General features: G+C 34.0%; 3 protein-coding genes and 1 long non-coding RNA gene across 4 annotated transcripts; 3 read left to right on the forward strand and 1 right to left on the reverse strand.

Annotated features, from left to right (window-relative positions):
• The first annotated feature begins 708 nt into the window (after positions 1-708).
• Positions 709-3,988, forward strand: LOC123910905. Its single transcript, XM_045962197.1, has 4 exons — positions 709-1,791; positions 1,977-2,037; positions 2,619-2,805; positions 3,750-3,988. Exons 1-4 carry the CDS (start codon positions 1,678-1,680, stop codon positions 3,790-3,792), a joined length of 405 nt encoding a protein of 134 aa, XP_045818153.1. The 5' UTR covers positions 709-1,677; the 3' UTR covers positions 3,793-3,988.
• A 6,171-nt stretch (positions 3,989-10,159) lies between these two features.
• Positions 10,160-16,780, reverse strand: LOC123910906 (plastidic glucose transporter 4). The gene is made up of 14 exons (XM_045962198.1): positions 16,572-16,780; positions 16,148-16,408; positions 14,494-14,608; positions 14,237-14,304; positions 13,790-13,922; positions 13,604-13,703; positions 13,400-13,512; positions 13,096-13,189; positions 12,580-12,733; positions 11,618-11,764; positions 11,422-11,495; positions 11,023-11,111; positions 10,778-10,892; positions 10,160-10,499 (listed from the first exon to the last, which is right to left on the reverse strand). Exons 2-14 carry the CDS (start codon positions 16,401-16,403, stop codon positions 10,317-10,319), a joined length of 1,641 nt encoding a protein of 546 aa, XP_045818154.1. The 5' UTR covers positions 16,404-16,408; positions 16,572-16,780; the 3' UTR covers positions 10,160-10,316.
• Positions 16,781-20,027: 3,247 nt separating this feature from the next.
• On the forward strand, positions 20,028-20,726 carry LOC123909482 (the record flags this gene model as incomplete). Its single annotated transcript, XM_045960323.1, has 1 exon — positions 20,028-20,726. A coding segment is annotated over exon 1 (552 nt), but the record flags the coding sequence as incomplete, so codon positions are not given.
• Position 20,727: 1 nt separating this feature from the next.
• On the forward strand, positions 20,728-21,282 carry LOC123910907. Its single transcript, XR_006810335.1, has 2 exons — positions 20,728-20,831; positions 20,959-21,282. It is a non-coding gene; the product is annotated as an uncharacterized LOC123910907 (long non-coding RNA).
• The last annotated feature ends 3,969 nt before the right edge of the window (positions 21,283-25,251 follow it).

Raw genomic sequence — 25,251 nt, forward strand, 5'->3', positions numbered from 1 at the left:
AAAAAAGAAAATAATTTTCGACTAGATAAATATAAATTAATTTGGATAAAAATAAAAATGAATCGATATAAATAATGGAGCATTTGAAGGGGACGTTTGTTTCAGAGATTATAAATATATTCCTGGGAATCTTCAGATGGAAATAATAATTCCCATGTTTGTTACAATGGAAATAAAAATTGTTCCTGGGAAATAATTATACCCGGGAAATCATTTTTGTCTATGGTTCCTTGCTTTCTAATCCCCCCTAATTGAGGTGGGAAACTTTTATTCCCAAGTAATTTGAGCGGTTAGTGTAAAAATAATGGGTACCCCTACTAACTTACACATGATATCAGCTTTTAAAAAAATATAACTGTCAAAATATATATTAAAAATAAAATATATTAATTATTTTTAAGAATGTAGGCTTAATTAGTGTTTTGGTCCCTGAAAGATATTTTAGGTTTCACAATGGTCCCTTAAAGAAAAAAAGGTCCGGATTGGTCCCTTAAAAACATCTTCGTTTGCCAAATTGGTCCCTTCCGTCAGTTTTTTGAAAAAAACGTTAACTTTTGCACATGTGGCAAAAGGAAGAGATCTTCTACTTTTTCCAGGAACTGCATCGTACCTTTCAACTGTTTTGATCCGTCAGATTAATCCAACCACTAATATTTCGACACAGATCTCACCTTCTTCATCTCTTCCAAAAAATAGTGAAAATAGTGAGGCAGAGAAGCATAAAATAAAACACGCACCACCATTCTTACAACACCAAGCCTTAATCACCTCTCACCTTCTTCATCTCTACCATTAGACTTTACTCTTCAACAACAACCACCATTGTAACAACAAATCACGACCACCTTAAACCATTCACTCACATAAAAAACCATCAAACACAGTCAAAATCAAAGAACATAAATCAGAACAAACAGAACAAGCAAGAAGAAGCAGAGGAAAGAAAAGAAGGAGAGGTTTTCGCCGCACACCGCCGCAACCACCTCTTCCGTCGCGAATTCGCCGTGCACCACCGCAAACCACAGTTAATTCGCCGTGTATAATCCTTTTTGTGGTTGCAATTTTTTTTTCAAATCTCAGTTAATGGAAAGATGAAATGTAAATTTGGGAATGATGTGCAAATTTGGGAATGGTGGATTTTGTTGTTGTTGATTTTTTTTGTTAATGAATTTTTAAGTTGTTTTGTGATTTTTTTCTAGATTTTGTTGATGATGATTTTTCTGGATTTTTTATGAATTGAATGAAGATGAGGATGAAGATGAAGAAGGAGAGAGGGAATGAAGTGTTTGTGCTTCATTATTAGATATCATGGATTTGCAAGATCTAAAGGTATAGATTTAAGTAAAAGATCAAATGGTGATAATTAGAATTTTAATGAGGTTTATGATAGACCACTTTCAATGTTGGTCCACCTAATACATTTGTGGTTGATAAATTAACGGAAGGGACCAAAATGATTAACGGAAATGTACCATTCCGGATTTTTTTTTCTTTAAGGGACCATTATGAAACCTTAAATATCTTTAAGGGACAAAAAAAAAACTAATTAAGCCAAGAATGTAATAAAGATTCCTGGTAACTAACAATTCTACCCAACACCTTTTAAGAAAATTTATTCCAGGAAACTTATTCCTGGATTTAACTTTTTATACCGTGAAACAAACGCCCCCTAATGAGATGGAAAAGGAAGAAGAAGATCGTAGAAGAGAAGCAGCGATTTCATCATCACCTTGTCTGCAACCCAATTTCAATCCCAAAGGCGTTACTCAAGATCAACTCTCCAAATTTCGTGTCAGTATTCTCAATTTTCAATTTTCATTCATTTTTTTACATTTTCCACATTCAACTTTTTTTTTTATTATGAAAATTGATTTTTTTTTGGTTTTTCCGAAATTCTGGAATCTGGGTATTGTTTTTTACTATGTTTGTTTGATGTTTTTTAAGTTAATATTTGTTTGAAAATTTGGATGTTGTAGGAACTGCACAGGAAGCGCTTACAATTGAAGTCTAAATCAAAGTTTAAGACAAAACCCAAAGGTTGTTTTTTAGAATCATGTTTGTATTGTTGATGATATTGTTGTTGTTTGGAGTGTCTGTTTGGATTTACATATTTGAGTTTATTTACTGTCATAAGCACATCTGAGATTGACATATATAACTTATCGAAAGTGCTTATGATATGTTCATAAGTTGTTTCGACTTATTTCAATAAGCTGTTTAAGATACCTTATGAAAACAGTTCTTGTTATAGGAATAGCTTTTACACTAACACTTACAATAATCAGTTATGCTATAAGCTCCTACTTAAGTTGATATTGTTGTTGAGTGTCTGTTTGAATTGACATATTTGAGTTTATTTACTGTCATAAGCACTTGTGAGATTGTTTCAAAATAACTTATCGAAAGAGCTTATGATATGTTCATAAGTTGTTTTCAACTTATTTCCATAAGCTATTTAAGATAAGCTTATGAAAACAGTTTATAGCTTATATGAAAACAATTTGACATTATTTATCTTTTCTTATAGGAATAGCTTTTACATTAACACTTACATAATCAGTTATGCTATAAGCGCCTACTTAAGTTGTCTTTCGTGTGTCCTGAATTGGAATCTGCAGATGAGTCCAAGAAGAAGGCACAAGGAAATGATGTATATAACAAGAACGGTGGAGCTCAAGGATTAAAAATTGATAACAATGAACAAAGCCTACGGAATAGTTGTGAAAGCTTTGATTTGAAAAATGAAGAGTCAAGGAGCGGTGTTTCGGTTCTTTCTGCATCAAAGAAACCAAAATTGCATTGGGGGTATAGCTTTCTAACTCTACTTTCACTAAAAGAAAAATGTATGTTTGTCACACTTTATTATAAATTTGGATTTACTGTAATCACTGTAAAAAATTCTGCTATTGGAATAGCTTTTGTATGCTTGTAGCTATATTTTCTGCAACCACCATCCATTACTAAAGTACTTTGTCGGGTTTAGGACCGCTACCCAATATTCGCGAGATTCTTTTCCTAAATACATACTCATTTTAGTAGGGCTTAGTCTTGAGAAGTTTTGTCTTTAAATGAGTATCCTTAATTGTGAACCCTCACATATATTATGTGACATTGCTCTCCGCCCTACTTGTGATCCGAGCGAGCTCAAAGTGCTTGAAGTGCATATAATCAGATGGCTGCAGGTATTTTGACGGCAGTAAATATTTATTATAAGGTATAAAAAATTATGTTGTCGCGTGGGCGACTAATAGAAACTGAGCCAGGCTATTTAGTGCAATATGAGATATCAAAAATGACAGAGTGTTAGAAATGGGGCTAAAAAGAACGGTATATAATCACTGCAGTCAGAAAATCTTTGTCGTTTGATGAAGTCACTTTACATTCTAAACTAATTAGATTCAAAGGACGAACGTGAAACTTGGAACGCTAGTCATTTGATCTCATCCAACAAATCTATTTTTTGGATTGCAATTTGCAATGACTGAATGTTTTCTTAACATCAGCAATTCCAGGTTGTTGGAAATAGAGTGCGAAAAGAGTGTCATGTTGAGGTTTAGGAAACTTAGTTAGCAGTAGTTTCTTACATTACTTGAATCACCATTCCTGATTTTAGCTTCACACATCATCTTAATTGTGTTAATAGTATTGTACTAGTAGTTTTTTGTTATTTGTGTATATCTGGTTAAGTATTTATGTTTCATGTGAGCAGTTTACGATCTTTTTTATCTGTTTGTCGTGAACATTTGCAGGCTTGATACCAAGGAGAGGTGGGAGAGGAAATCCAACATGTAGATATCATCATGTAACTGCAATGAAGAATCCATCAAAATTTTGTCATAATGTTCTGTAAATTAGTATTAGCTATCCATTTTTCGGGGTTAAGTTGACATGTATAATCACGGTTCTCACTATAACAAAATTTGAACAAATTGTTATTTCGGCAATCTACAATTGACTATAAACACCTTTGACAGGTTAATTTTATTCACACTCTTGTATAAATGTTAGTGTGAAAACTGAATATATTATTATATTTCAAGTTATGAATAATTTTGAATAATTTACAATCACTAATGTGTTTATATAGGCTATTCTAACCTAATGGGCTCATGGGCCAAATACAAATTACTAATAGAAGATTACTCCTAATAATAGAATATTTACTATTTATTTACAACACTCCCCCTCAAGCTGGTGAATGAATATTTATCATTCCCAACTTGAAAACAATTCTTTCAAAGTTATTGCCGTTCAGCCCCTTAGTTAGAAGATCTGCAAGGTTGCCTTGGGAAGAGACATATGGAGTGCAAATTAGACCACTATCTAATTTTTCTTTGATGAAGTGTCGGTCAACTTCAATATGTTTGGTCCTATCATGTTGCACTGGATTATGAGCTATGCTAATAGCAGATTTATTATCACAATAGAGTTTCATTGGTTCATCGCTCTTTATCCTCAAGTCTTCCAAGATGCTTTTCAGCCATAGTAATTCACATATACCTTGTGCCATTGCCCTGAACTCTGCTTCAGCACTAGATCTGGATACCACACTTTGTTTTTTACTCTTCCAAGTCACAAGATTTCCACCTAAAAAAGTGCAATATCCTGTAGTTGATCTCCTATCCACAATTGACCCTGCATAGTCAGCATCAGTATATGCTTCAAGTCCCACACTTCCATTTCGTTCGAACAAAATTCCTCTACCTGGAGTTCCTTTCAAATATTGAACAATTCGGAGTGCAGCTTGTAGATGAATCTCCTTTGGTTGGTGCATGAATTGGCTGACCAAGCTTACAGCAAAAGCAACATCAGGTCTAGTATGTGATATATATATTAGTTTGCCGACCAATCTTTGATACCTTTCCTTATTAACCGCAACATCTTCTTCTGCATTCCCCAACTTTATATTTGGATCAATTGGTGTACATGCAGGCTTGCATGCTGTCTTGCCAGTCTCTTGCAAAAGGTCGGTAATGTATTTTTGTTGGGATATGAAAATTCCTTTCTTAGAGTGAGCCACTTCTATTCCCAAAAAATACTTCAATTTTCCCAAGGTCTTAATCTCAAATTCCTTGGTTAAGTGTTGACTTAACATTTGCTGCTCCTCTTCATTATCGCCTGTTACGATAATGTCGTCCACATACACCAATAACACTGTGACTCCCCCTGACTTAGAGTGTTTAATAAATAAAGTATGGTCTCCTTGACTTTGTTTGAAGCCCAAACCAACCATAACTTTGGTGAATCTTCCAAACCAAGCTCGTGGTGATTGCTTTAGTCCATATAAAGCCTTTTTTAACTTACACACGGTGTTGGCAGCAATATCTTCACGATATCCAGGGGGTACATCCATGTAGATCTCTTCTTCAAGTTCTCCATGAAGGAAAGCATTTTTTACATCAAATTGCTGCAAGTTCCAATTGTAATTAGCTGCTAAAGATAATATCACCCTAACAGTGTTCATTTTTGCAACTGGAGCAAATGTCTCAGAGTAATCTATTCCATAAGTCTGAGTGAACCCTTTGGCTACCAATCTTGCCTTGTACCTCTCAATAGATTCATCAGCCTTGTATTTTACAGTGTATACCCATTTGCACCCTACAGGTTTCTTTCCATTTGGTAGAGAGACCAATTCCCAAGTATTGTTCTTATCAAGTGCCTCCATTTCCAAATCCATGGGTTGTTTCCATTTCCTGTCAGACAATGCCTCAGACAAGGAAGTAGGTATTGTGGTAGTGTTTAGACTTGTGAGGAAGGCTTTATGGGTAGTTGATAATTGTTCAAAGCATAAGTAATTGGATAGAGGGTAAAGTGACTTGTTGGTGCAGGTTCTAGTATTTTTCCTATGGGCAATTGGGAGATGTAAATCTTTAGAGTCTACTGGTGTTATTTCTCTGGATTTTGGGTTTTTATGTTTTATCAGAATGGATTCTGGTTCCCTTTGTATGGTTGAGCTAGATTCTGGTTCCTGGGTATGAGAAAATTCTGAAATTGAATCACTAGAGTTTGAAGGGTCAAGGAAAGTTACCTCATGTAATGTTGGATCGGACTCATGGATATGAGTAGATTCAGGAATGGTCTTTTTTCTTGTGTATACTAAATTCTTCCCATATCTCACATCAACACCAACATTTTCATCTTTCTCAGAATCAATTTCAGTCTCAACATTGTCAACTTTAGTTTCAATATTTTCAAGATCAATTTCAGTCTCAACATTGTCACCTCTAGTTTCAGCCTCAACTTCTGGCCCGAAATTAAGGTCAGGGAGTATAAGAGACTCATCTTCCTTACTTGTGCTCTCCCCCTGAAGATGAGTTTGAATGAAGTAACTTTCATGTTCATGGAAGGTGACATCTCGGGAGACAAAGAATTTATGAGACGGTGGATGATAACATTTGTAACCCTTTTGGGTGGAAGAATACCCTATAAAGACACACTTTAAGGCTCTAGGATCAAGTTTCCCTCTACCATCACTATGGATATGGACGAACGACTTACACCCAAATATTCTAGGAATGAGATTACAAGAGGTGGACACATCAGGATAAAATGAGGATAGAACCTCCATAGGAGTTTTAGAGGCAAGAACACTAGAAGGTAAACGATTTATGAGATACGATGCGGTTAAAACCGCCTCTCCCCAATACTTCTTGGGAACCTTATTTTGGAATAATATAGCACGTGTTTGATCTAACAAATGCCTGTTTTTTCTCTCAGCAATCCCATTTTGTTGGGGTGTTTTGACACAAGAGGACTCATGAATAATACCCTCTTTTTGACAAAAGGAATTAAGTCCTTGATTGAAGTAATCTTTGGCATTATCAGACCTGACCCTCTTAATACTCACTCCAAACTGGTTTTTTACCAATGAGAAAAAATGTAGAAACACAGAGGTAACCTCGGACTTTTGTCTTAGTAAGTAGACCCATGTAACCCGAGTGCAATCATCGATGAAGGTTACAAACCATCGAGCACCCGATATATTTGGAACATTAGAAGGACCCCACACATCAGTATGAATTAAATAAAATGGAGAAGTACTCACTTTGTTACTGACCGGGAAAGAGGCACGTTTGTGTTTAGCAAGTTCACACACCTCACAACAAAGACTCTCAACATCTAAATTTTTAAAAAAGGAAGGAAATATTTGTTTCATGACTCTAAATGAAGGATGACCAAGGCGACGGTGGTATAGAAAGACTTTCTCCCTGTTGGTCTTAATTGATTCCGAAAAAAGTGAGTTGTTGTTGTTGAGTGGATTTGGGGGGAGATTTTGGTTATCCAAGTAATAAAGACCATTCAATTCTTTCGCATTTCCAATTGTCCTCCCCGAATGCTTATCTTGAAAAACACAAGCATTGTCATAAAAAATAGCATTACATGATAGGTTTTTGGTGAGTTTTTGTATGGAAATTAGGCTAGTAGACAATTTGGGAATGTGAAGGACATTTCGTAGGATTATAGATGGACTTATTTGGATATCTCCTTGACCTGCTACGGTTAAAAGGGTACCATCTGCTGTGGATATTTTCTTGTTACTGAGACAAGGTGAATAAGTGGAAAATTGTGTGGGTAAGGGTGTCATGTGGTCAGTGGCTCCAGAATCCAGTATCCAATATTGGTTATAGGGTTTATCCGAAGCATTAAATCCAACAGAAAATTGAGACTTACCAAGAGAAAGTGGAAACGGAAACATACCTGAATATGCCAGAGAAGTTGTAACCGTTGTTGGTGTCTCCAATTCACTAAGAAAAGATTTCAACCTCTTTATTTCATCTTGGTTGAGTGGAACAAATCCTTTTTTTGACATATTGACCGATGTCATGTGATTGCCTTAATAAGGAGAACAAAATAGCAAAAAATCCAAGTTTTTTTTTTTAATGAACAGTGACGCACAGTACTGCTATGAACAGTGCGCGCGTGAACAGTGTCGTGGATGAACAGTACCGCGTGAACAGTGATTTCGCAACTGTTTGCTGAAACTGCAATAAAGGCAGTAGTAACAAATCCTAATCCTGCAATGAAGGCAGTTAGGGTTTATGACCGCAATGAAGGCGGCTAGGGTTTATGCGGAAGCAAGGCCCTCAAAGAACGAGAGCTCTGATGCCATGTGAAAACTGAATATATTATTATATTTCAAGTTATGAATAATTTTGAATAATTTACAATCACTAATGTGTTTATATAGGCTATTCTAACCTAATGGGCTCATGGGCCAAATACAAATTACTAATAGAAGATTACTCCTAATAATAGAATATTTACTATTTATTTACAACAGTTAGTTATTTTGTAATTACTCGAGCAAAAAGATATTGGTATTTGGGAGCAGTAAACTCACTTGCATATCCTACAAACCTCATGTATAGTAGAGTGCATATCCAGATAACTATCTGTCTACTTCCTTTCCTATATGTTGTTATACCAATCATCCAATATATACTCACAAATACAGTATGATTTTTTTTTTTTTTGGCAATAGAAAACTTAACTTATTTCATTAACTAATAGAGGTTCAATACAAGGAGTAGGTAATAATGCAAATGCTTCCCCTTCAATTATAGATAACTTTCCTTGAATCCAAGATGTTCCAAATGGTCACAAACACACCACCCCACGCTTGTCTTTCCAATATCATGATGAAAACCCGCATCAGAATTGCATTTGTGTCAACCAACATCTGGTTTTTGCCATTGTTGCTGCTGTACCTGTTCAGGAGCATTGTTATTATTTCGCACCAGCTGCACGGCATTCCAATCATTCCAAACACAATTATTTCTATTGTTCCACACAACATCGTAGCAAATTTTCCAGCAGCATATTTATCTTCATAGTGACAGATATTCATTATAACCTGCTTCACTGTGTTGCCCCATCGAAACCAAGGCAAAACCACTGCGTCCATGTCTAAGGTCTGCCACGCCATAATAAGTGCTTAGTCTTAGGAGGAGCATGCACTTTCCAAATATCTTTCCATTGCTCTTGATTGATATCAACATTATAGTTCCCTGGTTGTTTCAACTTTCAATAACAATTTACAGTACTGCTATATGGTACGATAGAAATGTACAAGAAAAGTAAGAATGTAGACGTGTCAATCTTGAGATCCATACAAGTTTATATCATCTACGACTTCAAGCAAAGGAACATCAAAGTATAGAATTAACAACATTTAAGGGAAATAATGACTCAATCTTTTCCTTATCCCATGTTTTCTCACATGGGTGCAATAATTGATTAACATAAATATGATGCACACTTTGTTCTTGAGGCGAATTAATCTATAAACCATCTTCCTCCCTAAGCCAAGGATCACCCTTACCCATAACTCTAATATTGGTACCATTTCCTATGCTCCACCTTCAATCATTTATAAGTACTTGACGTGACTTCCAAATACTACGCCAAGCGTAACTTGGATTGCTACCAAGATGGGAATAAAAGAGTGGAGTTAGGAAAGTACCTCGTCTTGAATAATTTAGCTACTAACGTGTCCGGTTGTGAAATAAACCGCCAGCCCTGCTTTACTATCATGGCCAAATTAAATAGATGTAGGTTGTGAAATCCCATATCGCCTAGTTCTTACGGGTAGACCATTCTATCTCAAGCTAACCATTTAATTTCTTTGTTTTTCGGACCACCTCTCCACCAAAAATAATTTACCATCCTTTCTATCTCTTCAATCATCGTTTCCTATAAGATAGATGCTCTTTACATAGGACGGAATAGCTTGTAAAACTGACTTGATCATCACTTCTTTCCCCACTTTAGACAAAGCAAGACCTCTCCAAGAAATTATGCGTTTCCAAATCCGGTCCTTCACATAAGAAAAAATAGGGTCCTTCACATAAGAAAAAATAGCCTTCTTGCTTCTTCCAACCATAGATTGTAAGCCTAAGTAGGTACCAATGCCTAACACAATAGTATGATTTATTCCTTCTAAAAACAATAATATAAAGTGTCTGCAATATGGCTCTTTGTTTTTTCAAGGCTAAATTTACTTTTAGTTCTCCAAGTTATTTTTAGATTTCACTTTGATTCCTTAATTACTATTTTTTCCGGATCATTTTAGTCCCTTAAATTACACAAGTGGTAGACATTTTGAACCTTAAAGTACAAAAAAAAAAAACCTGTAAAAGATGGTGCTGAACACAAATGCTTTACAAAACCTCACAAATTATTATTACCATATTTGCACACCAACAAAATTTGATTACAATAAACAAGTTGGCCTAGGTAGTAAAGAGTACAAAGATAAAACAGTTCATTGAGCAGCATTGGAATTATGACTACATTCATTCACTTCTTGAGGTTTCTCAAGCTGAAGAGCTAAGAGCACGTTCGATTTCCTCCAACGACCGACCCTTTGTTTCCACAACGTTACCAGCTATGTATATAACCGCAAGAACACATACAGCTGAGAATCCTAAGTACACGGAGCTGATACCGAACTTGTTCATAACACTCAAGAAATAGAGGCCGATGACAAAGTTGCATATCTGATAAGAAAAGTAAAAACAAACCATGTTAAATTAGAAAACATATTCCTTTCGGTAACTGTGACGTAATTACCAATCTCAACTGTCTCTGGTCTAAATTGATGGTTGAGATTGTTTAATATTAAATTACTGAATGTGTAATTTCAGCTGTCCGGTTTTTAATTAATGACCGAGATTGATTACAATGTGGTGTCATTGCTGCAGCAAATCTAGATCTCCTAAACCCAGACTCATGAAGTACGAAAAGAAGTGTTAGATTTTACAGTGAAGTCACTCACCCAATGTGTGGCTAATGACAAAGAAACCGCTTTTGCTCTAATTCTGGAAGCAAATATCTCCGGTAGAAGAAGAGCAGGCACAGGACCAGCACCAAGAGAGAATGATAGGACATAGCTGGTTAACATTCATAGATCATAGAGTCAGTATTAATCAAAAGCTTAAATAATAAACAAAACGATAAGTTCATTGTAGCTAACTCCTTCACAAACAGAATTACAATTATTGATGAAATTAAATGACATACAGAACAGTTCCCAGGACCGCAAGGGGGCCGGAGTATGGTGCAAGGACCTTCCAAGTGAAAGAGAGAGAAAGAAGCAACATAGAAGCAGCCTGATAAATAGATAAAGCAAAGATTGTCAATTATATGAATATAAGTTAAATTATATTGGAAGAAATGAAATTATATCGGGAAAGAAACAGAAACATATATACAAAGATGTGTGCCTGGTTGGATTGACTTATTTGAGCTTACCTACCGACATAAATATCAATGAGACTATTTAAGAGAGTGCATGGAAACAACTTATGACATGTCCATAAGTTGATAACAGCTTATTTCCATAAACTCTCCAGGACAACTTACAAAAACAGCTTATAACTTCATAAGTTGTGACAGATGTGAAGTCAAAATAGACATTACCATTCCACTAAAGCTTGTGATAAGGAGGCTTTTTCTTCCTTGTTTGTCCATCAATGAGGAGGCAATAGCAGTTCCTGCGAAAACAACAAAACAGAAGTCAGAAAGACAAACAATATAATATTTTTGCAACAAACTAACCTTTTTTTTATTGAAGGCGCAATAGATATTTTTACGATTTAAAAATATAAATACTAACCAAATACATTTGATGCACCAACCAGGGCACTTGCTGCGACATCAGAAGCAATTCCAGCACTGCGGAACACTGAAGTTGAATAATACACCACAGCATTTATTCCAGCCAACTGTTGGAACAAGAAAAGCGCTGCCCCAACACTGACAACTGCAAGGAGACATTTTTTAATAAAGCACCACACCATTTCATATAAGAAAGCAATAATCAACTACTAGCTTACAGCGGACAATAGAATTGGCTTTCATGAATCACTATCCAAGTTTAAGGCTCTGTCAAACCGCTAGCTTACGGTGGATAGCTTATAGTGTATAAGATTGCATGACAAACATAGATTTTGTTTTGTAACGGTTCTTCTCTCACAAAGTTTACAGCATTTTTTCCCTGGCTTATAGCGTTTTTCGACATGCTACTTCAAGTAGCTGTTGAGCGTATAGTTCATAATATTTTCTCTCATTTTTACCTTTCATTATCTTAATTTAAAAAAAACAAATTGAAGGAAAATGCTAACAAGTGCCCTTAGGCATTGTTTAAGAAATCAAAAGAGGTAACTTTTGCATAGAAAATCATGTATTCATTACTTTGCAAGTGTTTGACTTGTATTTCTAAGAAAAAAATTTCCTTTTATGATTTCCTTAAATAGTACCCTTACGCCACTTGTTAGCATGACCAAAAATTTAAATATTAGTTAAAAATATATTTTTATTTCATTTATATTTCTCACTTAGTTCAACCGCTAGGTTTACTAAACACTTCAAGCTCAATCTGCTAACTTATGCGCTATTATCTTTATATCCGCTACTTTTCATCAAACAGAGACTAAGTTATCCCAGTGATTATGGTTTCTACAATACCAAACAAGGATGTTGCTATAAAAAAACATTTAAAAGATGCAGGTTAGCACTGACAGTAAAAAAAAACTTTTTGTTCAATCTATAGTTAGACTAAAATGAAATTTAGGATACCTTTCCAGTATCGGCTACTAAACAGATCAAACCACCCTGCTTCGGGTTCAGAAGAACCTTGACTTGCTGCTCTTAGGTCATACATAACTGTAGCAACTCTTTCTTTTCCATATAGTGTTTTAATAGCCTTTTCAGCTTCAGGGATTTTACCTTGCTGTAAAAAAATACATGGAATTTTCTAAGAAAACCTATAATTTGTTTATTCTGCTAGACTATTACAAAATATAAGTATCACAAATCTTGCAATGTCGACTAATTTTATTTAGAACGAAACAACCACTCTTGTTTCAATGTGTTTTACTTCTCAGACATCAAAGAAGCTTATAGTTTTATGTGCAAAGTTGTTAGGTACCATATGACAATGTAATCCAATGGTTTCGTTCATGATATGAATATTCGACAAAAGTCACTGATGTATCTAAAAGTAGCAACATTATTTTTTCCAATCATTGAATGTCGATGTGAAGCTATTGCTTCCAGTTCCACGACAAAGATACTATAGAGTTGCAGGAAAACCTGGAAAAGCCAACGGGGACTTTCTGGAGAAATTCCCATTCCAAGAGCTAATAGAATAGATGGAACTATGGAAATTCCAAACATTGTTCGCCACCTGACAAAATAAAACGACTATTCAAATTTCTCTTCAAGGAGCATGCAAGCAACAAAAGTAAGAACTTTTGAAAATAAAAATATACAACTTCCATCACTAACATGCATTGATATCACCAACTTCCACAGAAGAAATGAAACGGCTCCCAAAAAGGTTATATGATAAAATCCTCACCCCAAAAAAAAGTGGTAAGGGGAAACATCTCATTACCATAAAGGGTTTCCTGAAAGAGGAAGTCCGGCCACCAGGGCTACAAGAATCCCAATACATATGAAAAGTTGATTAATAGATCCAAGCGCGCCACGAATTTCAGTTGGTGATATCTGCCCAAAAGAAGGAGTCATTACATTACGTTGCCAATATAAAATATGTAATCACAATCACAGAGATTTGATAATTTTACAAAGTCGCCACCTCAGATATGTACAGTGGTACTATAGCAGATGTAACGCCAATTCCTATACCAGCAAGCAAACGACCGATGATCATTGTCTGAACACTTTGTGCTGTAGCACTGTAAATACATCATAGTTTAACGAATCACATTTCAAAAATATATAAAACAATCAAACTTTTTGTACTCAACAACAAATGACAGACCTAAGATATGCTCCAATTGCGAGAGGGATTGCATCTAACTGAAAAGTCCTAGTTCTGCCGAATTTATCAGCCAATGTTCCACCAGTAAACGAACCAACAGTAGCACCGGCAAGTAATGAGCTGACAATCCATCCTATTCACGGATAAACACTCGTGAGAATCAAGAGAAAACATTGATTGAGCATAATAAACAAGTGAATCTAGAACCTTTGGAAACAAAAGTGAAAGGTAAAAGGCACAGAGATTTACACGTGAACAGAAGTAACAAAAATTTAACTTAAACGTTCTGCCATTAATAAAAGACTAACCAGTAAATTTAAACATGAGTGAAAAATTGAGAGTATTTTCATAAATATCTAAAAAAATTAATTGTCTAAAAAATCAATCATAAATTTTAAAATAGTACTACGGCTAAATGTATGCATTTTTAAAAAAAAAACCGAGTACCTTGTAGAACTGTATTTTCAGCAATTCCAAGATCTTTAGATAGGTATTCGAGAGCACCATTTACCACCCTGCACCAAACAGGGTATTGATAGAGTTATTATGCAAACCAAATATATTATAAAATGTAACAGTTCTACAGAAGATTCAATACATGTCATGCAACCAAAAAACTTCAGATATATTGAAGTGACTCAGATCATTCATATGACTCAGATGGATTTATGAAGAAAATGGCATAAAGAAGAGGTTATGCATACCCAAGATGGTATCCAAATAAAATGGCTCCAAGACAAGCAACACCAACATAGGGTAGAACAGTTCCAGAAGGTTTTCCTTGAGGAACGGGGGGGATAACATGCTCGGTATCTCCATCTGCAACCCAGTTTTACTTGTCATGATTGTTTCAACAGTGCATTAATACAAGAAAAAAAAACTATAAGTACTAGATTCACACAAAAAGGTTATCAAACATAGAAAAATTATTCGTAGAATTCGCAAATAAAAGACATGCAATTGGAATTTTCAGCAATAAAAAAGTATTTTCAAAATCAAAGCAAATGCAACTGCACACGGAAGCATATGGATATCATATATATTCTGGAGATGATATTTAGAATCACCAAGGGACTAAAGGCAATTTAAAAAGACGTATTTTATAGTATACACTACTAAAATAGTTTCATTGAAATTACAAGGTCAAGCTCTTACCACTAAGCTGAAACCTCATGGACTATTGTTAATAATTGAATTTCCTAACTATTGCAAAATTAACCATAAATGTAATGATGTATTATCAACTTGACTAGAAACCCAAGATTTGATAGCATGTCGTGACTTCATATATTACAATCTGCATTCTTTCATGTTGGGGAAAATAGACATAAGAATTTCATATACATGTAGACAAGCAAATCCTTCTATAAAACACTATGCAGTCAGGGGAAGAGAAGAACAGAAATGATTTTAGTCAGTTTTGTGGCAGTTATGTTTATTTGTGCAGTTTTTTATAATTTATTGACAGTTATGTGTGCAGTTTTTATTATGTCTGTTTTACGAATTGTATAAATAGGAAGTTATAGGAAAGGGGGCGTCATTCGGGTATTTGGAAAAAGGATTGGTATGGAGAGACCAAGCTCTCGAATTCTTCGAAGGGAGAGACCCAAGACCTATGAAGTACGGACACAGACACGGACATGACACTGACACGTTGATACTGATAGTAATTTGAGAAAATTACGTAATTCAATGTAATCATATGTGTCGATGTCAGACACGGATGCGTATCCGACATCGGGACACGCCTAACCCGATAAGTGTTTGTGCTTCATAGTGCAAGAATCTCGAATTTCTTGGAAACTAATTGTGTAATTCTATTCTATATCAATAAAAGTCAATTATTACTATTAAATTTCTCCGTTTGGTACCAATTTCTAACATAATCTTGCCAAGAAAGTCAAACAAGAAATCATTAAGCAAACAAAACATGCCCCATCTACATAAATAACCCACATTACATCATGGTTTTAAATTGCATCCACATTATAACAGTTATAAAGGCCTCAGCAACAACATCACAACCGCAATTGCAGTCACATCCTATGGTGCACCGACACGCGTCAGTGTCCGACACCAACACGACAGTGATACAAATTACATTGAATTATGTTATTTTCATAAATTATTACTGGTGTCGATGTGTCAGTGTTCGTGTCATGTACGGTGTCCGTGCTTCACACATCACATCAGCCACATATGTCTGCATTTCACCACAATATAAGGTTTGTAGTGTGACTGCAATTGCAATTTAGAACCATACATTACACATCATCAAATGCAGTCCAAAAATAATTCACAAAAACTAATAAACTAAACACATTAAAAAGCAAACAAAACAGCATGCAAAGTGCAAACCAGAAACTTGAACCCTGACTGATCTGGATTTAGCAGAGTTCATAACAATGCCACCTAAACCAACTCTTGCACTACTTAGTTCAGATTCAACAGCAACAGAACCAATCCTTGATCCACAGAAATTGGAATTTTTGGTCATGCAAACTCTTCTTGGTCTTAAAACACTCCCATTTCTGAAATCTCCAAAACCCACCAACCCCTTTTGACTTTTAGCCCCAAAAATGCTACCTTTAACAGAAACAGTTGAAGCTTGCATATTATCTGGTCAAAATTTCCAATACCCAGAAAATCAAAACACTTAAATTACTCAAAAAATTCATAAAATAGAATGTAGAAAACAAATGCAATATCATGCATGCAAAAATGAATTTTTATGACAAAATCAAATGAGATTGAAAAGGAAGTGAGAGATGAAAATTAGTACCGTAGAAAAGGGTGATGAAATTTCTTGAGTTTGAAGATTTTGATGATAACAGTGAATAGAGAATGAAACTTTTAGTATTGGGATTCGCTTTCTCTATTTGTGAGTTTTGTGATGAATGAAGAAATTGCTTCGAAAAGATCGTTACTGAGTCAGTAAATCAATAACAATGATGAAAGATGGTCATGAATTTCATTTTTTTTTTTAACCAAAATGGAAATACAATTTATTTTTTTGTTTTATTACTATGTGCGAAGAAAATACCAAATTTAACCAAAAGTGCTTAGATGAGATGATGCGAGTCAATGTATTGAATTTGATGAAGGTTTGGATATGCAGCGGTGATGAAAGTTTGTCGTCTATTTAGATCTACGAGACTCGAGATTTAGTTTGTGCAGCTACACGCAGAGGTACATGTTTTATGAAAGTTTATCATCTATTTGATGATGTTTTATAATACCAACAATATTCCTAATTTTTTTTAGTAGCAAAATCTTTAATTAGACACATACAGACAACCCGTCCTTTCTCGCTCTGGGTCCCACCCAGTGCTGGTAAAAATAGAAATAATAGATTGAAAACAAAAGATAAATAATATTTTGTCAAAAAATGAAATTAAAAATAAATAGGAAGTTTATATGACTTGGATAGTTGGATTGGGATCGCGATAGTATGAGTCAATTCTAGTTTACGAAAGTATGATTCAATTCTTAAATATAATAAAATCTTAAAATTTGTATAATTAACTTTTTAAACAATATTATTTTTAATACAAAAATTATTTGTTTTGTTTTATTTAACTATTGCATCGGAGGTACTATGTCTAAGAGGCACCAATTAACATAATTTTATTATAATTACGCAAATTTTACTATAGTAATTATTATTTTTATTAGAGAAACTTAAATTGTTTATCACTTAAATTAATTTATTATTACTGTATATGTCAATTTATTATTATTGACAAATCATGTTAAAATACAAACAATGTTAGTATACATTTATTTTTTACAATATTCTAGGAGCTAGAATTTTCAAACTCCAAATTCTGTATATTAGAATATTTTTATCAACCGAATTATATTCGTAAAAATAATATACATTTATTTATGTTTATCTCACGTTTTTTTTTTGCGTCAAAAAAAAAACTCATGTATTTTTTATAACTTTACACATCTTAAAATGCAAAAAAATAAAAATAAATAAGAAAAACATACTTTATATTAAAATATAAATAAATAAACATAGATTTTTTTTTTTTAAGGAATAAACATATAGAATCTTACAAATGAGAAAATTGATTTAAAAAAAAAATAATTTGCCTACGATGGAGGGAGTTATGGCTTAGATCGGCTGACTAATGTCCTTTTTCTCATGTATGTATTCTGACGTGTACTGGTCCCCACGTTTCAGCATGACATTGACAACGAGGTCCTAGTTGTCATAACTTTTTTATTTTACTTTCAATTTTTGACAATTAGTGTGATAAAAAAATTGTTTAACTACTAGTATCTTGAAATTCAATGATTTTAGTGGTGAAAAATTCATTCTGAATTTACTACATTTTATGGATACCCAAGAGTACTTAAATGAGATTGTGTGAGTCTCTTCTAGCTTAATCAATGTCATGAGTTTGATCCCTATTTTGGGCATGCAGTAATGTTAAAACTCTTAGGGAAACTTCACTAGTAGAAAAATGACTTTTGGTTTGGAGATACCACTACCGGTATGTGAATACCAGTAGTGAAATACATTTGACCAAAGGATTCCACTACTGATATTTTTAAAACGGTACTGGAAAGTTCAGAGACAAGGGATTTCACTACCGGCTTTGCTAAATCCGTAGTGGAAAGTAGACACGGTGGCAATGTCGTAATTACGTACAAATTTGTTTTAATTATCTTCCACTACCGATCTAGGATTCACCGGTAGTGGAATCCTAATAGTGTTATTATTTTTTTCATATTCCCACTTTTCACTACCGATCTAGGATTCACCGGTAGTGGAATCCTAATAGTGTTATTATATTTTTCATATTGTCATTTTCATTCCCAATTTTCATACGCGTTCAATCTCCCTCCCACTGCAAACTCTCCATTCTCAATCGTCCCAAGTTCTTCCAAATCGTCCCAAGTTCTTCAAATCAAACACTCCAATTTCCCAATCATTCTCCAATCTCTCCATTCTCCATTCTCCATTCTCCAATCTCTCCAATTTCATTCGGTTTCATTCTCCAAACCCTAGAATGCTTGAATCGCCTCCAAATTTCTTCGTTTTTATTCGGTAAAGGTATGAATAAATCAAACTTCCTCCAAATTTCATTCGTTTTCATTCATTTTCATTCTTGTTCATTCGTTTTCATTCGCTTGGGTTTTCATTCGTTTTCATTCACGTCGTTTTCGTGGGTCTGTGATGTTCATTTCTGTGTGGGTCTGTGTTTTTTTGTGTGGGTTTTCATTCTTCTTCTGCTTGATGGCTTGATGATGAGAATGTCAATATAAAAATACAAATTTGCATGAGATTTGGAAGTCTGTGTAGGTCACTTTAGCATGAGATTTAATGAAAAGTAAAAAGATATATGGTCATTTCTGTTTATGATATTTATTTTGCTGCTATTTTGATTATTTTTTACTTCATAGATGATATGTAATGTTTTAAACCAAGCCATGTTTTGCTGCTATTTTGCTGCTATTATATCAGATTTTATTGTTGAAGCTAAACTCCAAATAGGCAAGAAAATTCAAATAACCAAGCCATGTTTTAATGTCAAAGTGTGATTCAAAATTCGTTATGTTGCTGCACATGAGGGTGTTAGGTATAAGCAAGTATATAGAAGTCACTCATGTTAACCTTGTGCTTAATATATTCAAGGTATATAGAAGTCACTCAAGTTATAGTGCTTAATATATTCAAGGTTGGCTAAGGAGTGAAAATATGGAGTTAGAATAGTGCTTAATATCTCTGCCATATAATATACTTACTCAAGGTGACCAAGTTTGATGTAGTTAGAATAGTAAGGGAAAATATGGAGATGGTCAAGAGGGTTTTGGTATGAGCCTAACATAGCTGAGTAGTGTCTCTCCAAATACCCTTCAGCTTCACCACATAGCCTTATAAGATGGGATCTTTTTTCTTGCAAATACCCTTCAGCTTCGGCTTCAAGAAAACATACAACTTGGCCATGGGCAGGGGTCAATATTTATGGCCAATTGTATAAACATACAACTTGTTTTGATATTAACTAAGTTGTATAAACATATTTATAAAATTATCAATGCTTGTGCTGTGCAGGGGTTGCTGTGTTAGGCGGTGATTGCTGCTCCTGCGTTAGGCGGTGATTGCTGCTCCTGCGTGTTGCTTGTGCTGTGCAGGGGCTGGTGTTGCTCTTTTTTGGTGTTGTCATCTTTGTTTGAAGTTAGAAGGTTCAATCACGGTCTCATCTACATGTACCGATTCTATTTCAAAACATAGAAGCTATAGGCTATGAATTTTTATTAAAATAGAATGCATAATCTAGTCATTCTGTTATAGGCTATGAATTTTTATTAAAATAGGGCGAGAGAATGTTTCGCAATAGTAACAACCTAGTCATTCCTTTAACTTAGAATGCATAAATTTCGAAACGTAGGTATGGACCGTAGTTGGATGAGAGCTAATCGATTAAGTACTGAGTACAGACATGGAGTGATGGAATTTCTACAGTTTGCGGAAAGTAATGCTGAACTAGAACGTCCTCCTCCTGAATTTCCTCCACTTTTTCTATGTCCGTGTATAAATTGTGCAAATAAAGAACCAAAACGTACTAAGAAAGAAATCATGAATCATCTAATTTGTGACGGGATTTGTCAAAATTATACACAATGGATATGGCACGGTGAAGTAGTTGCAACGCCAAGTGTGTCCCATAGAGAAAGTGGTAGTGTGGATATCGATGATCGACTGGAAGACATGATGCGTGATATTGGAGAAGATTCGTTTAAGAGGGCGCATGTGTATGAAACTTTATGCAGTGACAAGGATGAACCATTGTATCCGGGATGCACAAATTTTACCCGTTTGTCTGCGGTGTTAAAATTGTTTAATTTGAAAGCAAAAAATGGGTGGACCGACAAAAGTTTCACTGAATTGCTTGAATTGTTGATACAAATGCGATTACGTTGGTATTTAATGACCCAAAAGAGTTAACAGCTGAGGAGATGTATGAATTGCGATTACGTTGGTCAACATATTTTTTGGAGTTATTGGAGGGTTAAGATTTATCTGGTGAGTTATAGAATAGTTAATTATTTGAACTTTGTTTTTGCAAATTGGTCTATTCAATACATTGCAGCAATTTTAGTTTACACTTGTTTATTTGAACTTTGTTTCTGTCAAATTTGAGATTCTGCAGGGTGATGAATTGGTTATTAGCTTTAGTTTGAGTCTTGGAAGCAGATCAGGTGATGGAATTGGTATTTTGGCTCGGATGTGCATCTCACTGTTTTGGACTGTTTATTTTGGACTATTTTAGGATGGTTTTATGAAGGAATTGGTATTAGAATTGGTATTTTTGTGATGGAATTGGTATTTTATGAAGGATTGGTATTTTAGAATTGGTATTTTAGGAATTGGTATTTTAGGATTGGTATTTTAGGAATTGGTATTTTAGGACTGTTTATCAGGTGATGGAATTGGTATTTTAGGATGTGCATACTGTTCTAGAGTTTTGATTTTTCATATTAATATGCAGGCACAGGAAGCTACAAAAAAACGAAAAAAAAAAAAAAAAAAAAACTAACATACCACTACTGATATTTATAACAATCAGTAGTGAAAACTAACATACCACTACGGGTATTTGTAATTACCCGTAGTGGAATCCTCAATTCTAAAAAAAAAAATGGAATAGCATACATACCACTACCGGTATTTACAAATACCGGTAGTGGAATCCCAGATTCTAAAAAAAAAAAATGAAAACCATACATACCACTACCGGTATTTGTAAATACCGGTAGTGGAATCCCAGACTCTAAAAAAAAAAAAATGAAAACTATACATACCACTACCGGTATTTACAAATACCGGTAGTGGAATCCCAGACTCTAAAAAAAAAAAAATGAAAACCATACATACCACTACGGATATTGAAAATACCCGTAGTGGAATCTCATACATACCACTACCGGTATTTGTAAAAACCGTCGTGGAATCCTCATAAATTTAATTAATAATACAGTAGAAACCTGACATACCACGACGGGTATAAAAAGACCCGTCGTGGAAAGTATTGACTTACAACGACGAGTGTGTTTACTACCGGCCGCGGCCAGTAGTGGAATCCCTATTTGGCCGGTAGTGGAATCCCCTTTCTGCACTAGTGCTTTGACATCCATCTGGGTCTCACAAGACTCGAGAGATTAGTCTCTGCAGTTGCGCTCAGAGAATCTTCAGTTTACAACAAAAAAACTACATTTTATGTTTTTTTTTTTACAACATTTTATGTGAGTTTCAACTCCAATCATAACATTCAGTTTAATAATTTTATATTTTTTGCTAGTTGAATTAAAATTTGTGGACCAATATTAAACTTTTACACAAATAAAAATACACAAAAAATTTATAACACAATTTGACCCCGTATATGATTAATGATGTATAAATATTTGTTTAATTAATTTTATTGCATGCTTAATTGGTGAATAATAACAATTTTTTAGTAAAGAGTTTCTTCCTCGCAAATTGAATTTGGGAGTCTATTCAGTATATGTTTGGTCTGACAGAATTGAGTTTGACATAATTAATTTTGACATAATTGATTTATGTTTGGATAGAGTAATTTAGAATTGATTTTTGTCAATCCATATTGTTTGGCTAATTTTGAACATAATTGCTTTTGAGTGTATAATTACCTAAATGGACATTATCATAGTATCAATAAAATAATATATAGTAAATTGTATATCTGACAGCCAATTATATGATATTTTTAGTAGTAATTTAGGATAGTTTTTATAGTAATTGAAGCCCAAAAGCAAGCAAATATTGGGAAAAGTGAAGTTACAAGGACCAGAAGAAAGAAAGTGGAAAAAGCAGCAAAAAAGGGCAAAAATGTAATAAAGCAGCGCATCATCGTACCCACGATGAGGTTCAACGTGGCGCGATGAGAAGACAGTTAAAATTGAAGAAAATCTGTTGAAAATCTTTACCATCGTGGTACGATGGCTTGCATCGTGGCACGATGATGACTTGAAAAATACGCAGAAAATCCTGAAGAAATCTTCTATCGCACCACGATAGTATCCATCGTGGCCACGATGAGGCGAAATTACACGCCATCGTGGCCACGATGGGTGCGATGGATGCGCAGAAAAAGCCCAAACCGAGCTGAAAAACTAGAAATAAAGCCTTCCTCCTTCACAATTATTCATTCAGAAATATTGAGACATGTTCAGTATTCACTCTAGAGTAGAAGAACTCTAAGGAGGAGGCAACGAGGCCACGGAACTCCAAGGCCAATAAGGTTCTTTTCTTTCTGTTTCTGTAATTTATTTTTCCTAGGTTAGGTGGAGTCGAGAAACTCCCTTACGAATGCTTGGTTGTATAATTTATAGTATTTGGGTATAAATTCAGTTAGTTCTATTTCAAACTCTTTTATTGTTCGATTTTAGTTATTTTAATATTGATCACATTAGAATAAAGTCTAAGGACCTAGTGGATATCGTATAAGAAACGAAGCTAGTAATCCTGACCGAAGGACGGTATGCTAGGGCCTACATGAGACCATTAAATTCAGTATCTGTCGTTTTAGTATATGATTGGAAAGTACGATAATTTCTACCTTGTAGAGTATGCTTGTGGGTAGGTGAGTAGTTTTTAGGCACACGTTACAACTTATAATTTAGGGTTCACTAGGGTGATGAGACCAAAGTTTAAACGAAAAAGTGGAGCTCTGGATAATGGTGTCTAAATAAGTAAGGGTAACCTTTTAACTAGACTCTGTAAAGCTTGTAATAGAAATAGGAACATATATTGCTTCAAACCTAGTTTCAACAGTCTAAATCATAATAGAGGGAAATAATTGAGCAATCAAGCAAGAGTAAGGGAGGGATCCGACCACACTTAACCACCCCGTGTGGTCACACACACCTTTTATTTTCAGTCATTTAATTTCTGCATTTATTTCCTGTCATTGACTAAAGTATCCGCAAAAAAACCTTCTTAAACAAACAAAGTGAATGCAACTATATATCTTCCTAAGCGAAACTGGTAATTTTGGCACAATCCCTGTGAAGAACGATAAACTTATCACTTTATTACTTGGTAGTGATTCTGTGTACTTGCAGAACCACCGTCAATATGTCAAATGAACATGATTTTTTTTTTTGTGAACATATATATTTTTAGTCAATTTTTTAAAAAAAATAATAATTGGGTGATATATATATATATATATATATATATATATATATATATATATATATATATATATATATATATATATATATATATATATATATATATATATATATATATATATAGAGGGATCAAATTACGCTGTTGTAACATTTGAGTAATGTTACACCTCTCAATAACGCTTCAACGAATACAAATTTTACAAAATCCACCGTTGGATTGAAAGTTTATATCATTTAGATCATCCATGTTCAATTTTACAAAAATCTAAAATCGTTTGATATGTTATTGAGATTAACGCTTTATGTGTTTTTATTGAATACCGTTAAGCTTGATCAATCTCAATAACATATCAAATGATTTTAGATTTTTATAGAATTGAACATGAATGATCTATATGATATAAACTTTCAATCCAACGGTGGATTTTGTAAAATTTGTATTCGTTGAAGCGTTATTGAGCGGTGTAACATTACTCAAATGTTACACCGGTGTAATTTGATCCCTCCCCTATATATATATATATATATATATATATATATATATATATATATATATATATATATATATTGTAAGATTTTGGGTTATATATTACGTTAATAAGTGTCCAGTAACTATATACGAGTATTTTTTTTAACACCTTTAACTCTCTTTTGAAGAAAAAAAAAAGTGTATGTTAGTTTTCCTCTTCTTTTGATTAAAAAAAAAAAACTTTTCTCTTCTCTAACCTGGAGAAAGTGTAGTGCTGTTTCAAGTTTCAGATTAATTAAGAGCGGAGCTGAGAAGGGTAAAATTGAGATACTAGAAGACATTATGCTTGATCTTTTGTTTATTAAGGTTTATGTGGAGAATTGATTTTGGGCAGAATTGAAAAGCTACAAAATGTTGCTTCAATTGGAATGAATTCTAGACAGTAGAATCAATTCTACAAAGAGAATTCAAACACCCTTTAAACATGATATAATCCATTCTAAATGCCTAAAATCAATTCTAACTCCTCTAGAATTAAAACCAAACATATACTCAATGGATCTGGCCTAGTAAAAAAGATTCCTTGTGTTTGTTTTCCTATGATTCAAAATTGAATTTGTTTTTCAAATGTCAGAGTGTGTATCCATTTCAAACCGACCAAATGTTACTACTATTATAATTTATACAAGTGTTTACTTAAGTTGTTTAACTCAAATTATTTTATAATAAAAGAGGGCAAATGCCAAAAGACCAGGTACTTATAAAGTTAGATGAAAATTATGAGGCATGTAAACTTTAAAAATGTCGTAAAAAATAA

Source organism: Trifolium pratense, linkage group LG2 (assembly GCF_020283565.1).
Source record: "Trifolium pratense cultivar HEN17-A07 linkage group LG2, ARS_RC_1.1, whole genome shotgun sequence".
Taxonomy (NCBI): domain Eukaryota; kingdom Viridiplantae; phylum Streptophyta; class Magnoliopsida; order Fabales; family Fabaceae; genus Trifolium; species Trifolium pratense.